Genomic DNA, 17,566 nt, shown 5'->3' with positions numbered 1-17,566 from the left:
ACACAGGTAGACAGGGTGGTGAAGAAGGCGTATGGCATGCTTGCCTTCATCAGCCGAGGCATTGAGTACAAGAGTTGGGACGTCATGTTACAGTTGTACATAACGTTGGTTAGGCCGCATTTGGAGTACTGTGTGCAGTTCTGGTCGCCGCACTACAGGAAAGATGTGATTAAGCTAGAGAGGGTGCAGAAAAGATTCACAAGGATGTTGCCTGGTTTGGAGGGCTTGAGTTATAAAGAGAGATTGGATAGGCTGGGTATGTTTTCCCTGGAGCGAAGGAGGCTGAGAGGGGACATGATAGAGGTATATAAAATTATGAGAGGCATAGATAGGGTAGATAGCCAGAGTCTGTTTCCCATGGTAGGGGTGACTAAAACTAGAGGGCATAGATTTATGGTGAGAGGGAGGAGGTTTAAAGGGGATCAAAGCGGTAAATTTTTCACACAAAGAATAGTGGGTATCTGGAATGAGCTGCCTGAGGAGGTGGTGGAGGCAGGAACAGTAGCAACATTTAAAAGGCATCTGGACAAGTACTTGAATGAGCAAGGCATAGAGGGATATGGAATTAATGCAGGCAGGTGGGATTAGTATAGATAGGCATTATGGTTGGCATGAGCGCGGTGGGCCGAAGGGCCTATTTCTATGCTGCACAACTCTATGACTTTGTTGACTGTACAGAGCTCCACCTAGTGGCTATGTAATCATAAGTAAAACTCAACTACAATCAACCAAATAAGCCATTCCTGAAAATTTACCTAAATTGTTGGTATTTTTTTTGATAAAAACAGATTAAATTTTCATAAAATAATTATTTTGTTCGGCATTTTTGAATTTAACTTTTGGAAGTCAATATCCCATATAAGCATAAAACAAACTGGAAACTAATTTTAGTGCAATGAGTGGGCCAATGAGTTACAGCCCTCCCTATTCCTATTTTAGAGACATATAGAATTCATTTGTTGCTTTTTGCGTCATCTGTTTACATATTTTAACTCTAAATAGATCACAAATTTTCACCTTCAGCAGTAAAGTGGATGGTAGCAGATGAATGGTTCCCTGATGATTTTCCTTCGATAGAATTTGACACCAAAAAATTCACCTGAGTGTCAGGTGTTAGTTTCTATGGTTAGTTAGAAAAGTGTTGCATGTTTGGAACATATAACATGTCAGTTGGCATTAAATAAAAACTCGGTTGTGCTTGTCTTTGAAAAGGTGGTTTGTTTGTTACAACAGGGATTACAATCAAATCTGTCTGTCTTCCATACTCTATTGCTATGGTTGTGCCTTATTTAAAGGCTACATTTGATGTATGGTTCGTCAGAACCAGGACTTTAAAATCCAGTATACTGTGCTTATTTAAACACTATCTATGTGACTTATAGGGCCCTGGGGATGGGCTGGGAGGTTGGGTGCCTGCACAATTGCGAGGGAAGGTGGGGGAGGGTGGAATGCTGTTGGTGGCCTCCCACTATGTCATTTTGCCAGCGGCAGGGAACGTCGAGGACGGCCCTCCCACCCAGAGGCCAACTGAGCCACTTAAGTGGCCAATTAAAGGCCTCCTCGCTTCGCTGCTGGCATTTTACCAGCAGCAGGTGGGTCCTCCACCATTTGGGGAGACTGCCAAGTGAACTTTGGCAGCCTCCTTGAGGGTTCAGGGTGGGAGTGGGGGTCAGGAGACGGGTCCCTCCTAGGCCCACAGAGGAGCACCCTGGCGGTAATGGCTGCCCCCGCAGCAACGGCACTGCCTGTCCTCACCAGCACTCCCAACCCCACCGCCAAGGTCTGCCTGACTGGCCCTAGCACCCCCAGACCCCACTTATCTGGCTGGGGGCTACGCCATCCTTCCATGGCTTCCTATTCTTCGACATGCAGTTCCAGCAGTGACCACCATTCCCAGTGGCAATGTTGAGCTGCTGGTTCTCCGATTGATTGGCAGCTCCTGGGAGCAGGTGACCATCCTTTAAAATGTGGCCAGGGGTCACACAAACAGCTGAGGCGTGGTCGCCACTGGCTTTCCGGTCCGTCATCAGGACCGCGCCGCAAACATAAAATTCAGCCCATGACTTCAGTTTCTGATTTGTGTTAGTCTAGCTATTTTTTTTAAATTGGCTTGTTTGGGGTTTCATTGGTGCTTTCCATTTGTTTTAAATTTCAATGTAATGAAAACCAGACAGGTTCGACAATGAGATGATTAATTTCATCAGATTACTGACCAAGTTAAAAATTACTCCTGAGATTAATGAGGGGTGGCCATTCCACCCAGCCTAGTGATTTTGAAATACTCATCCTGGATTATGCTGTTGTGTTTATTACATGTCAGGGGATCTATGTTTGTCTTAGTGGTGATCATTCTTCTCAGCACTGTCTACAAACTGTTATTTGAAAAACCTTTTAACAGAGCAAACTTACTTGTTTTTGACATACTTTCCAATCCCTCCAGAACCGATCTGTTGTGTAGTTCTGCTTTCTTTTCAAGATTATTAAAACATAGTTTAATCTTTAAAATAAAAAAGTAATTAATGGGCATAGACTACCTCTTGAATGCATTAGCAAGAAATTGCTATTGGCAATATTAGCAGATAAATGCAGAACAATTTAATTTGACTTTCATCTGTCCAATCTTATAATGTAGGCATTATCCTGTTAGTTAACCCATTAAAATTTCCTTGCTTAAATAGTGCACAAAATGCATTGAACAATTGTCTGCTATTAGCACCAATATTAAGTTCTCGATCACATTCTAAATGTTACATGCAAATAGTGGCATTTATAAATGCAACAATCAGGTCATAACCAAATTATCAAGACAGTTGCACGTTACCACAGTCAATATTATGGCTGAGTGAGTAAATTCCATGTTATATGTGTTCCACAACTATAGTAGTAAACTCAGTCATTCTTCAAATGATTGGCACCCATTGACCACTAGCAAGGTATAATATGCAATTTGGACAAACATTACCCTAGGCACAAATGCCCCGTTTTGACATATTGGTGACATTAAGCTCAGCCCAAGGATGCAGCAGGAGAAATGTCAGACCTGCACAAAAGATATGGCATTCATAAGGCACCATCATCCAGAATTTGTGGCCCACTGAGCATTTGTACAACCCTGAGTATCTGCTCACCAACAGAAAAGAATTATGCTCTATGGAAGCCCGAATGTTCTACAATCACTAGCAAAGATTTCTGCATATCAATGCAGGGTTCCTAGTGAGTGCACACAATTGACTTTTCAGACTTTTTAACCAACTTGAACCATGGTCCTTAATGCCAATATGCAACTCTTGCATCCCTCAGCAAACAGCCTATAACTAGGTACATGTGAGGGGTAAGAACCTTATCAGGCAGGCTTTTTTTCTGTTAAAATAATAATGTTGCTGTTGAAACAGGGGGAAAGAGTTTACAACTATATGCCCTAAAAACAGTTGGCATAATATGGTATGGTGTGCTGCATGCTACACCATACACCTACTGAGAGAGGTGCATGCCCAGCTATAGACAAGGAGCATCAACAATCAATCCATAACACAGAAGGATAATAAGGAGGCAACAGAAGCAGAGCAGCATGACATGAAACAATTCAGGTTCAACAGGCTTTTTTTTTGAAGGACATCTTCCTTAAACCTGCTATTATGCTTAATTGGAAATTCTATTTTGGGGAAAGAGGGCACTTTAACAACCAATATTTATTACTGGTGTCTGAAGAGAAAACAGATTTTTAAAAAAACAAAGATTGTTACTTTACTGTAAATTCACCAATTTTATGTTCCGAGTGGGGTGTTATGTTCAAAGGAAGTATGGGCCTGGCTACTTGCCATAGGGATTTCTGGCTGCTGTTCTCCAACAGCAACTAGAAAGCCTCGGGGCCAAAAATCTGTTGGGTTCCTGAAAAAAAATGTAGGCGGCTTATGCTGTCAGTCTTGCTTTGCTGCTCAGTCCCCTCAGACTCTGCAATGTGAGGGAGTCTGGAGAAAAGGCACCAGAATCTTGGGGTTCCACTGGAAATGGGCGCACTTTGAATGTAACCAGAGGAAATTGAGGCCGAAGAGCATGGAATGCCCCCTCTGGCTCATTACCATGACAGCATTTGGTCTGTGCCTAGAGCAAATGCATGTTTTGATTTGCTCCTTAAAGGAGGCTTTGGAAATCAAGATAATGGGGTCAGAGAGTCAGTGTAATTGGTCTCCAACCCGGTTTTCCTTTTTTGCCAGGTGCCTTGGAGGGATACAAGAAAATCAGCCTCATGAGTTTTAAAAATCTTTTACTACCTGAAAAATCACTTGATACTATAGGGAAGATTTTCCTCTTTGCTGTGCTATAGGAATTGGTGTTTCCCAGCCATACTGAAGGGGACAACAAGACAGAAACCTATAACATTAGATCTCTGCCTCCAAGGTGCTGTCTTGGGATTTCCTGGTATGCCAATGGGATAACAATTGTAGGAGGGACTGGATCAGTCTAATAATGTTAGTAAGATGAGAGGAAGCATTCACGGTCTCCCTCTTCATTTTGTTTTGAGTACCAGTAGGAGGATGCCTGGAGAATCCTGCCAAAAGGGCTTGCGCTGAGTCTCCTGGGGACCAGAGGTTCTGGGGGACTCCTGGAGACGGCCAAAGTCTGGAGGAATAATGAGGGGATACCTTTCTCCACTCCCTAGAATTATAAATATTTTATAGCATGGATCAGTGCTGGGACCTCAACTATTTATGATCTATATTAATGACTTGAATGAAGGGACCGACTGGATTGTAGCCAAATTTGCTGATGATACAAAGATAAGAAAGCAAGTTGTGAGGAGGATACAAAGAGTCTGCAAAGGGATATAGATAGGTCAAGTGAGCGGGCAAAAATGTGGCAGATGGAGTATAATATGGGAAAATGCAAGGTTGTCCACTTTGGGAGGAAGAATAGAAAAGCAGAAGATTATTTAAACGGAGAGAGACTGCCGAATGCTGCAATACAGAGGGACCTGGGTGTCCTCGTACATGAATCACAAAAAGTCAGCATGCAGGTACAGCAAGTAATTAGGAAGGCAAATGTTGGCATTTATTGCAAGGGGGATGGAGTATAAAAGTAGGGAAGTCTTGCTACAACTATACAGGGCATTGTTGAGACCACATCTAGAGTACTGTGTACAGTTTTGGTCACCTTATTTAAGGAGGGACATACTTGCATTGGGAGCAGTTCAGAGAAAGTTCACTAGGCTGATTCCTGAGATAAGGGGGTTTGCCTTATGAGGAAAGGATGAGCAGGTTGGGCCTATACTCATTGGAGTTAGAAGATTGAGAGGCAATATTATTGAAACATTTAAGATTCTGAGGGGGCTTGACAGGGTAGATACTGGGAGGATGTTTCCACTCATGGGGGAATCTAGAACTAAGGGGCACAGTTTCAAATTAAGGGGTCTCCTATATAAGACAGAGATGAGGAGAAATTTCTTCTCTCAGAGGGTCATTAATGTTTGGAATTCTCTTCTCCAGTGAGCAGTGGAGGCTGAGTCATTGAATATATTCAAGGCTGAATTAGACAGATTTTTGACTGACAAGGAAGTCAAGGGTTATGGCGGGCAGGCAAGATAGTGGAGTTAAGGCCATGATTAGATCAGCCATGACCTTACTGAATGGCGGAGCAGGCTCGAGGGGCCGAATGGCCTACTACTGCTCCTATTTCTGATATGCTCTTAGCACAGAAACAGGCAAGTCCACCCAACAGGTCTACGCCAGTGTTTATGATCCACACGAGCCTCCGCCCCACTACTTCCTCGCATCCTATTAGAATGACTTTTAAGCCTTCTAGCTGTTACTTCCCAATGGTGCAACCAGAAATGCAATTATAGGTCTCTCAGTCCTATAGCTGCACTCCTATGTCCTGCCTGATTTACTGGCGCAGGGCCCAGTCAGGAAAATGGCCTGAAGCAAGAAGGTTCCATGCTGCTCTTTTATAAGTGTAGCCGAACTGAGCTGCGTCACATTGGGCAGCTACCCAACAGGAAAATCAGCCTTTATTTTTCCTCCAGATTTAAAATACATTGTAATGGATCCAATCCCAAAGTGATTAGAATGATAGCCAGATCTACTGCTTATTACACCATGGTATCTACATATGACTGATACAGTTGGAGTGAATTTTGAAAGCATAAAATTAGTATTCAGAGAAAATGTAATGATTTGACAAATACATACCCCTTCAATGCTGTCCTGGAGCTTAGAAATCCAGTTATTAAAGAGCTCACTAAAACAATAGGAAACCAAACACAATTTTGTAATCAAACATATTATCAGGAAAAATCAAAATGTATGTTAGCCATTTTTCCTGCAATAACTACCTCTCTTCTTTGTCTTTCGCTTTTCTCCTGCTAATCTCAAACTGCTCCAGAAAGCCTTTGGGTTTCCCAGCACAAAATTGAGTCACTGAGCGAGTCTCTTTGCTTTCTGCAGCAAATAAGTATGGCTTAGCCTGATATTTCTCATAGAACTTCAATTCACTCTATAAGGTAACAGAAATAAATAAAGCTTAGCTTGGTATTTCTCATGGATTTTAATTTTTCTCTCTAAACCAAAACAAATGAATACAGCTTGCTCTTGTAAGTCCCAAAACCTCGAATCACTATCTAAATCATATAAACTCTTGTGAAATGGGCACTCAGCAACAAGTGACAAAATCTTTACTCTGAAATTCCAGCAGATTTGTCATATGTTCAAATTATGGATATTGGCACTTATGAATTACATGAGCAATCCTGGCTCATATCCTTACATTTTGGAATGCATCCTTGCTTTGAAGTCTGTTTATTTTACTCAACTATGAAATATTTATCTTCTAACATGAAAAATCATTTACTATTGATGTGCCAAATTCCATTCCGTGCTTTTCATAAATTTGTTGTGTAAAAATTGTATACGATCATCAAATGTCTTGCTTCGCAGCTGCTATCAAATTGTTTATTTGCCGTTTAAGTATCTGAGGACATTTCTGAACTACACAATCTATTTTCCATCTATTGATAAAAAATTAAGTTATTGATTAATTCCTTCTCTTTCCTTTCTATGATCTTCCTGTGTTATAAATGGTGAAAGACAAAGCATAAATCCAGAGAGACTGTTAAAAGCGGAAATGCTTTGATTTCACAAGCATTAACACATGCTTTGCCTTTGTCCCAGGACAGCTTTGTTATTTAATCTCTCCTGCCTTATCAAACACCTTCCCCTTTATTCTCTCCCCCACCCCCCTCTCCTTCACTTGCTTAAAACTTAATTCTTTTCTAACCTTTGCCAGTTCTGATGAAAGGTCACAGACCTGAAACGTTAACTTTGCTTCTCTTTCCAGATGCTGCCAGACCTGCTGAGTATTCCCAGCACTTTTTGTTTTTGTTCCTTTAACACTCTGTGCCCTCCAGCAGCACTCAGTGCAGACCGAAATCTCATTTTACAGGACATCAGATGCAAAGCTTGTGTTCTATCAATGCAGAATGTATGGGAGCTCCAACACATTAAACCATAGCTAAAACCAATTTCCAAAAGTTAAGTACCGTATTAGACAGATAAATAAGGGCAGAGTCGGAATAGTCTGATAATATACTTAAAGTCAGAGTTCTTTTTTTGAACCCAGCAATAGGACTTTCCTATATACCCTCACCCAGTATCTTGTTACTCAATTAGTAAATTTCCGATTTAACTTAATCCTCAAATTTCAGTGAAGTGCATTATTTGTGCCATCATGACAAAAAAGCAATTCAATACAGAAAAGTGGAGAGAAAAAATGAAAGGAATGAAGGAACTGATGCCGAGAGTTGGTGACAGAATTGGAAATGACTGAAAGCTTGGCTTAAAAGATGGTTCTGGAGAAGATTTTTGATTTTAATAGGTGAAGAGAGAACTGGAGAGGCAGAAGAGTTGAGGGAGGGAGTTCCAGAGGCAGGCAGGTGAAGGAGGATCCAAGGATGCAGAAGGCAGATAGAAGGCTAGAGAAGGTTGCAGTTGTATGATGGATGAGACTGTGTAAGGATTTGAAGACATGAACAAGGATTTTAATTTCAATGTGTTGTTGATTAGGGAGCCACTTGAGATTCTCTCCTGTTACTTTTCTTAACACAACTCATGTTGCACAGACATAAAATTTCCAACCAAAATGTTATATTCTTGTTCGATAATGACTGTGTGTGAATGCTATGAGTTTTATTTTAATTACACCTCATAAATCAGAAGAACAAGATTCAGACACCAACTTTAACAGTCCAGAGTGGTCTTACATCAGTCTGTTGTGAGTTCTGCAGGGAATTCTTCTGCGTTCTTGAAGGCAAGTTTAAATCCTGCGACTCTGAATTGTCAGGACAGAATTGTGATCCAAAAAGAAATTGAGAATCGGTCAAGCTGGAGTAGTCACTGGGAGCACTATTCCGAGTAGAAGCTTTAGTCATCCTGTATCGAAAGAATCCGCAATAATCAAACATTACATAGATAACCAAGATGAGTGGAAATCCATTAATATGAGGATAATTCTGTGATCATGTGCCACCGTTGCAATGTAATATTATGCAGCTTACAGCAAATTATCATATGGGATATGCTTTCTGGGCTGTATTGGAGGAAACTAACAGACCTGTCCAGGCAGCAGAATCATTGCTTGAAAAGTCCAATTGTCTGCTCAATGAAGGCTCTAACTGAGACATGGATCTGACCATACTATAGTTTGAGTCATGAGTAGGTTCCAGAGAAGAGTCATAAGCCAACTGTGAAAGGAATAGCCCTTGTCCCCAATGAGACAGCTTTCTGTGCAGGGCAATGAGTGAGGGGTTGGAGCGTTGCTGCAATATAAATGTGTCATGGCATCTGCTAGGAAAGTAAACACAAACCTACAGGAGGTGCAACTAATGATCACACCACATTACTGCAGTGGAGGGCCTTTCAATTCATAAAAGGAGCCACCCGAAGGAGCTCATAAGGCAATAAGTCTGCAATCTGTGCAAACCCAGAATCCTATTCTGCTGTTTTTGATTGTCCATGAGAGAAGTGGTAAATTGCTCACTTGAACAAACATGACATCAGTCTTAAAGCAAGCATGAACTGCAGACTCACTCGTTACTGATATCCTCTGCGGCTGGTTGGAAGGAGCTGGAGACAAAAGTGTTGATGCTACCATGACCTTGAGCTAAACAAGCAATTCCGTGCTAGCTGTGGCAGTTGGTTACAGATCTTGTTGCATGAGGCAACACAACTCTGTAACAGCCTCCCTAGAGAAATCCAGCCTCCTTATGCACTTATCCTTAGATAAGTGCAGCTATGTGGTCCTGGGCCTATACATTCTGTTGGGAAGATTTTTGTGAGCAAGCCTTCTTCTATCTGACCTGATCTGCAGCTCTATTGCTTCCTTCCACCTGTTGTTGTGGCTGCTCTTCCTCTTATTGCTCTAACCCAAGTGGAGTTATCAGATTGCCACCAATGTAGAAAAATGTGCAATATCAGATGCCCCTTAAAAGTTCAGAAGATTGTACATCTACCACAAGCATTTATTAATCTAACAAAAAATTATCAATGAAAGCAAAATACTTCTTAAACCTTTTTGGCTGAAAGCAGGTGAGTTTCCCTTAAAATGTTCAATTCTTGATTTGTACAGCCTATAGAATTACATAGAATGTAGAGCACAGAAACAAGCCATTTGGCCCAACAGGTCTAAGCTGGTGTTTATGCTTCACACAAGCCTCCTCTCAACTCTCCATCTAATCCCATCAGCATAACCTGCTATTTCTTTCCCTCTCATCTAGTTTCCCATTAATGATTTGTGAGTGGGTTGAGGAAATAGCTGGAAATAGTTACCCAGCACGAAGGATAGCCATTGTGTTAAGTAGTAATTGTAGAAAGGAAGATTTCTTTTTGTTAGCATTTTCTGGTGAATGTTTTTTTAAAGCAAAAACAAATTAATCATAGAGTTGTGACTTCATTCCTGTGTATGCTTTGGACTTTTGGATGTTCGATGGTGGTTGGGGAAATGCAGACTTCTATCTCGTGAGGGAACCTTGGCACAGGACTTGGTAAATGAGGGACTTTGTGGGGGTATGTGGGGGAGGGGAAAGACATGCATGAAGTGACTTTATTTGGTGAGTCAATCTTTATTTAATGAGTTCTTGGCTGTCAGTTGTGCTTTCCTTGCTTTGGCTCCACTTCCTGCTTAGCAAATAGACCCTGGTGAGTGAGAATCTACATGTAGAGAAGAGATACCTTTCATGATACCTGGCTCACCTCCATAACATCATCATATCAAAACAAATATAATGAAGCAATTTGTGCCTGCATGCAGCAAGACCTGAACAACATTCAGGCTTGGGATGATAAGTGGCAAGTAACATCTGCACCACACAAGTGCCGGGCAGTAACTATCTCCAACAAAAGAAAGTCTAACCACCTCCCCTTTATATCCAATAGTATTACCATCACTAAATCCCCCACCATCAATATCCTGGGGCTCACCATTAATCAGAAACTTAACTGAATAAGTCACATAAATACTGTGGCTACAGGTCAGAGGCTGGGTATTATGCAGCGAATAACTCACCTCCTGACCAATGTTCTCTCTAAGCTGCATGCACGCGCAGAAACTGGAAGCTACAATGCAGGCTGCTCACATGTTGTCCCCTTTAAGATGTTGCATAGGCGCAGTTGCTGCCAAGATACCATGCATTGAAATGAACAGGCGAACCACATCAAAAAAAATCTAGAGAAGCCAATGCTTCTTATTCCCCAAAGCATTTCCATCATCTACAGGGCACGTCAAGAGTGTGATGGAATACTCCCCACTTGCCTGGCTGAGTGCAACTCCAACACTCAAGAAACTCAACACCATCCAGGACAAAGAAGCACATTCAACACCTTAAACATTCACTTCCTCCACCACCTGCACACAGTGGCAGTAGTGTGTACCATCTACAAGATGCATTGCAGCAACTCATCAAGGCTTCTTCAACAGCACTTTCATGACCTCTACTGCCTAGAAAGCAAGGGCAGCAAGCTCATGGGAACACTGCCAGCTGCAAGTCCCCCCTTCATGTCACACACCATCATGACTTAGAAGCATATTGCCATTCCTTCTTTCTCACTAGATCAAAATCCTGGAGTTACTACATCACACAGACTGCAGCATTTCATGAAAGCAGCTCACCACCATATTCTCAATGACAATTAGGGTTAAACAATAAATGCTGGCCTTGCCAGCGATGCCCACAACCTATGAATGAATGATTTTTAATAAGTCCAAATCCAGAATGTAAAACAGTATTTCAAGCACAGCTGAGCAAAAATAGCAGTAAAGGTCCTGACTGAATACCCGAAGTACAAAAATGATCACTACGCATGCAAAGTAAATCAATTTGCAGGAGCAGCACAGAAAATGGCCTCCTTGAAGTAATATTGCTACAGTTCGCACCACTATTGATATCGTGACAGTTATTATTTGGAGTGAAAATGAAGGAGACTGGGATGCCTTGACTCTACTTAATTTCTGGAAGACCATAGAGGGAACTAGCATACTTATTCAGAAGGGAATTGCAGATGGTGTGTTGCCTTGAAGAACAATTTTGTCTGATTACCAACCTAAATCCACTGCAAAATGGATGGTAATTCAGACGAGAATCTAGGACCAAGTTTTTTGCAAATCAACCTCTTTTGACAGGTCCATTGGAGGGCAAGAACTATTAAAAAATTTAATGAGAAGAACCATGGCAAGTATAAAGATCTAAGATGGTCTAGTGTAGCTTGCCTTCGGATATACTTTTACGCTACAATAGAAGAATATTGATCTGGCGATTCATATTTACGAATGCAGGGTGGAAGGCAGCACTATCAATAGATTTGGGAATGCAGCAAAAACTGGATTTTCACTGCACTCGGCTGCCAATTCTTGTACACTACCATTCACTCCGCGACAGTGATGTATCCAGAATTATCAGCCCAGTACTAATATAAAAAGTACCTAAAGTGACAATTTTATTCTATAATTGCTACATACCCAGGTCCTGTGGGGATGCTTAGCATCTCTCTAATATTCCATAGGTTTGAGTTCATCTCTGCAATATTTGCTGGAAGAGAATAAAACTGAATAAATGCTCCTATACTACTGTTGCTTATGCGTTTGAATGCTCACAGTTAAGTGGTGTTATACAGCATTTGTGAATCAAGTTAAGATGACACATATGAACCATAACAGTGAATCTGAAACATATCTCATGGCTTCACATTCTTATCTTGGCTCTGAGAGATGTTATAACTTCAAATTTGCATTTATTTCTATCTCATCTTTGTTTCTGACTCTAATTTACATTATTAAAGCTTCTGCTGCACTGCGGTATTCTATTTTGACATTCTCTTGACTGCAATGGAACTGCATTTCAGGCACTGGGTATAATGGACGGTCGATCTGATACCCCCCATTTTGCACCACTGCCCGAGCCAAATTTCTACCCTTCCGAACTCCCGTTCTTAGATTAGAGTGGCACTAAAAATTTTATTCATCCTTATTCAATATTATTATGAAAAAATAAAGACCTTACTCACCCCTCTGATTAACGCTGCAGAATTATGATTTTGTTAATATATTTTATCTTCCTGTAACAGACGTTATGGAGTATAAATTGGTCATTGTTGCACCTACTTTACAAGGGCGACTGAAAATGTCCAAGGCTATATTGGTTATAGACAATTTTCAGGCATCCGGGGCCCTTTGCATACACTGATTTGGTGGGGAGTGGGTGATGGGTAGCGTTGATCAGTTCTCTGATGTGGGGCCGGAAGGAGCAGTTTCATATTCAGGTAACTTACTTACCTTCTTGATTGGTCCTAGTAGGTTTCCTTGAGTACAGCCAGTGATGGTGCCCTCAGGGAAAACCAATCACTGAGAGTGGGCCTCAAGCAGGCTTTAGATCCTTTACTTACATATGTGAAGTGTTACAAGAGTTTCCATTTTTGTGTTAAAACACGAGAATCTATATTTTTAAAAACTGAAAAGGATTTCATGGATATTGAAACATCTGGAGATAGCTGAACTTTATGGATGCTTTTAAATAAAAAGGAAGATTAACAAGAGGTTTCTGGTTTTGGCTAGTAAACAAGTACTGGAAAACAGGTGATTTCAAGTAAACACCACAAGGGGTTTGACATAAGAGCTATTCTGAGTTGTGACAAGACAGAATTTATGATTATCATGGGACTGAACCTGGGAACAGTTTTGGTTTCACTTTGTTCTCTAAGAAGCCAGCTTCTTTTTTGGACTACAGGGAGTTGTTGGAGATCAGAAGAATCTCCAGGACACTGTTACCTCTCTTTGAAAAATCCCTGCTATTGAAAAGCAAAAGCGTGTATGAAGTTGTACTGTTGCCTCCTGCATTTTGAAGCAACCCTGAATATTTGCAGAAACCTTGCATCTTTAAAAAGAACTTTGCATTGAGTAAGTACAGAAACCTCTGTTGCTGCACACCTGCTGCAAAACCTATATGAAGCCTTCTGCAGTTGAATTTCTTTGAACGCCTACCCAAACAAACTGATCAATCACCTCATCTGGAAAGGTTCCTAATGGCAACCAACTATTCAACTTTGGAACACCTCGCCAAAACAAAGGACTTCCTTCCAAATCTTTGCAGTCTAAGTTTTTTTTTATTCCTTCTATTCCTTTGTAAAAGCTGTAAACAAAAATCCCTTTTTTCCCAGTTAACTAGTTTTTGGATGTATGTGCATGTGCATGAGGGCTAGGATAAAAATACAAGGCTTTACTATCTCAATTTATATATATATTTACTTCATTATTGGTTAAGAACTGGTTTATAATAAACAGATAATTTTGTTGTTTATTAAAGACCTGTTTGGTGTACTTTATCCTGGGGACAAACAAGAGTATCTAATTGGCTGTTTCAGTATGTGGGAAAATTTATTGATATGCTGCGACCTGTGGAGAAGTGGGACTGAATTAACAGTGCACTCTTTCCACCTCAGTCGTAACAAAAGCGCCTAATGCCAGGATATCTTATCCAATGTGTCAGGCGACACCCGAACAGCCAGAAATGTATGTACACTTCAGACAACATGGCTGTGAAGCACTTTAAGACATCCTGATGTCCTGAAAGGTGCTGCATAAATACAAATTCTTTTCTCCTGTTGTATTGGGGCCTTAGTAGTCCAAGTTGCTTCCAGGCTGATATTTTTACAGATATGAAAAGCACAGAACTTTAAATAGCTCTTTGCCATTGCCTTCTTAAAGCAGAAGAGAAAGGTGGAAGGGTTTAAGCAGAAAACTCCAGAGCATCGGAATCAGGGCTACTAAAGGCACAATCACCAATGGTGGAATGAAGGGAAGGAGGGACGTACAAAAGGCCAGAGTCGGAAAAAACAGAGAGTTCAAGGGAATGTAGGCTTGAAGATGTTTAAAGATAGAGAGAGGCAAAATTATGAATGGATTTAAACATCAAGATGAGAATTTTAAATTGAGGCATTGGGGACCAGGAACCAATGTAGGTCAGATAGGTGAGTGGGACCAAGTGTAGAATAGGATATGAGAAGCAGAGTTTTGGATGAGCTAATGTTTACAGAACGGTGTATGAGGCGCCAGCCAGGGGAACAGTGGAATAGTTAAGTTTGGACAAAGGTATGGATATGGTTTTCAACAGCAGACGAGTTAAGGCAAGGGAAGGGGCAAGCAATGTTACAGAGGTGAAAGGGGCAGTCTTTATCATCGGTAGGATATTGTGTCGGGTCAGAACTTCAACTCAGGATCAAATAGGATGCTGATGTTGCGAACAATATGGATCAGTCACAGATAGGAGGCAAGATGGGATCTGGAATCAGCTGAAGTTTGTAGCTGAAGCCAAAGACAATGGCATTGGCCTTCCCAACGTCTAACTGGAAGAAATTGTGCCTCATCCAAGATTGGATGTCAAGTAAACAGTTTGACAATACAGAAGCAGTGAGGGGTTGAGAGATGATGTTTCAAGCAGCCTTTTTGAAACCTCCAGGCCCACGTAACGCACAATATAGTATTGAGAGTCACATTACCAGTGTTTAGAGACTGCATGTCAACCAGGGGACAGGTTAAGTGCCCTACCACATACAATCTGTTCTATAGTGTGGAAATTACTGTGATTGATAGTAGTCTATGAATGTCAAACATGCTTATATTAAATTCTTCTCTCCAATATTTTAATGGAGGCATTAACCTTTTTATTTTAAATGAGTTAATGCCTCTATTAAGACAGTGGATACAAAAATTTGATATGAGCTTATGAAGTGTCTGTACAATAGCATGACTCATGGTAACTTCTAGGCTTATAAGAACATAAAAAGTATGAAATAACAAAAGGTCACTATCTTTTCAGCAATATTTATTGATATTTTCTTGAAATTTATTTCTCATTTGTCTTGTTTCACTTTCAAAAGTAATTTTTTCACACAGCACTATAGTTACTGTGTTTGTTTATACTGATATTAGGTAATATTAAATGTCAGCTTGGCTCAGTGATGGTAGCACACTCACCTCGAAAGCAAGACTGTGGGTTCAAGTTCTGCTGCAGAACCTGACCACAAAAACTAGTTTTATGCTTCTGTGTAGTACCGAGGGAACGTTGCAATGTTGAAGATGCTGTCTTTTGATAAGGCCACATTTGTCTGCTCAGCTGGATCTGAAAAATCCCATGGCACATCTTCAAAGAGAAAGGTCTTGTTGTGCCAGTCAATCAATGCCACCAGAACTGATTAAATGGTCATTTATCTCACTGCTGTTAGCAGGACCTTATTATGTGGAAACTAACTGCCATGTTTCCTTACAAAACGCTTCAAAAGTATTTAATGGCTGTAAAGCACATTGGGATTGCTGGAGGTCATGAAAGGCACGATAAAAATAAAAGTTATCTCTTTTTTTTCTCCCTGAGCTAACACTGGTACAGAAATTATTTATATATTCTCCATCTCCTTCATTATGTTTACACATAATCTATATTGGACATGCAATTTTACCACAATCCATTGCAGGTTATATCTTAATAAATGTACAGTAATAACTTTACAATTGGTAACTCTCTTGTCTAAATTTAACAAGAAAATCAGAAAATGCTGACTGGTGGTATTTGCACTGACGGCTGCCACAGGTACACTAAACTGGACAAAATGGAGTAAACACCCTCATTAAACGTTAACAGTACTATTCTAAGTAATAAAGCTCCTAGAGGAATTTCAGGGCTATATGATCATCACACATAATTTTTAAATTCCACATCCCCTTGATTGCTGTTTTTTTTAAACACTCCCAAATGTCCATCATTCCCGAAACTACCTACCATCTTAGCTGCTCAATTTTCAATATTTTAATCGTTTCCCTTTCATTTTAGCCAGTTTCCCATGAAACAATATCCAGAGAATGTTATTAACATGTGCAGAAGGCTGATTTTTAAAAAAGAACTTACTTCTTGGTTCTGGGACACCATTTCCTGACTGAGAATGAACAAGTGACCTCCCCCCAAACCTCTGCCCATGGTTATTTTTACCCAGCCTTGGTTAGGGAGTACACACAAGGCAGGGTAATGGGTCATCCAGAGATCCTTGCCCTTCTCCTTCATCTCCTCTCATATTTCACCAGAATAGCAAAATGAGAGCTGGAACTGTTGGGAATCACGAGGTGCCAATTACCTTCCACCATAACATGGTGCCTCAGAATACTGACTGTTATGCCTCTTCTCTCAGAATTGACAAGTGCCACTCTTCACAAGTCACCTACTTTGCTTTAAAGAGGTAACCTGTTCCCGGGTGTATGTGTTAGAACCAAGCACGTGTGTTTAATGAGTTTACAGCCTCCTCTCCCCCGGCAGGCTGGCGGCTCTGAGGTAATCTCCGCCCCAGCCGCACTCGAAGCCGATTTAATATTTAGCTTCCATCTGTACTATTTCTTCTGGTCTGACGCGGCCTGTGTTCGAAGCTGCAAGTTTAGCGTCCTTTCGCCTGCAATATTTTACCAATCGCTGCTCACAAGTGATGAGGCGGGAAATCAGCTGCAACGACACCGCGCTGCCCCGGCAACGGCGGGAACTGGTCCTCAGCGCGAGCCCCCCAGTGGGTGGTGGGGGGAGGCTGCGCGTGCGCGGTGCGTGTGATAGGCAGGCGCACGGGTGCTGCGTGTGGACGTGCCGTCTTTTCTGAATGGAGATGGTGTTGCTCACCTTCTGCAACGGTGAGCTGCAGCTCCCCGGGTGTGCAAGGAGGAAAAGGCTTTTCCACGTGTATACTTTGCCATCTGCCATTATTTCCCATGCTTTGGTGTTTTTCTACAAGTCTGACTACGTTCTTGCATAACTGTGCCAGACGTGCCAACCTCACTGTCTCATAAACCAAGAGACAAACTCCTAAGATCAAGACATTTGGTACAGTGGGTTATTTAACCTCTAACAGGTCAGAGCTCTTTACAACAAAGAAACTGCATCTCAAACGCTTTTCAAAAAAACGTCTGGACAAAATCCTTCCTGTGGTCCCCTGATGTGTTAAAGAAGGATTCACCCTCCCATCACAGACACTATCGGCTGAAACAGCTGCCCCTTTTCTAG

The 17,566-nt window shown here is 41.2% G+C and overlaps 1 protein-coding gene across 1 annotated transcript in view; it reads right to left on the bottom strand.

Annotated features, from left to right (window-relative positions):
- LOC137380405 (interactor of HORMAD1 protein 1) overlaps nt 1-16,921 on the bottom strand; it is a 38,706-nt gene extending 21,785 nt beyond the window's left edge. Inside the window, exons 1-6 of the mRNA XM_068052336.1 lie at nt 16,659-16,921; nt 12,001-12,070; nt 8,252-8,420; nt 6,329-6,489; nt 6,186-6,234; nt 2,410-2,497 (exon numbers count right to left, since the gene is read on the bottom strand). Coding sequence (XP_067908437.1) covers nt 2,410-2,497; nt 6,186-6,234; nt 6,329-6,489; nt 8,252-8,420; nt 12,001-12,070; nt 16,659-16,668 — 547 coding nt within the window. The 5' untranslated portion in view covers nt 16,669-16,921. The remainder of the gene's footprint in view (nt 1-2,409; nt 2,498-6,185; nt 6,235-6,328; nt 6,490-8,251; nt 8,421-12,000; nt 12,071-16,658) is intronic.
- Between the last annotated feature and the right edge of the window lie 645 nt (nt 16,922-17,566).

Source organism: Heterodontus francisci, chromosome 19 (assembly GCF_036365525.1).
Source record: "Heterodontus francisci isolate sHetFra1 chromosome 19, sHetFra1.hap1, whole genome shotgun sequence".
NCBI classification, from domain to species: domain Eukaryota; kingdom Metazoa; phylum Chordata; class Chondrichthyes; order Heterodontiformes; family Heterodontidae; genus Heterodontus; species Heterodontus francisci.
The sequence above is the reverse complement of the archived record's forward strand: the minus strand, read 5'-3'. Positions and strand labels throughout refer to the sequence as shown.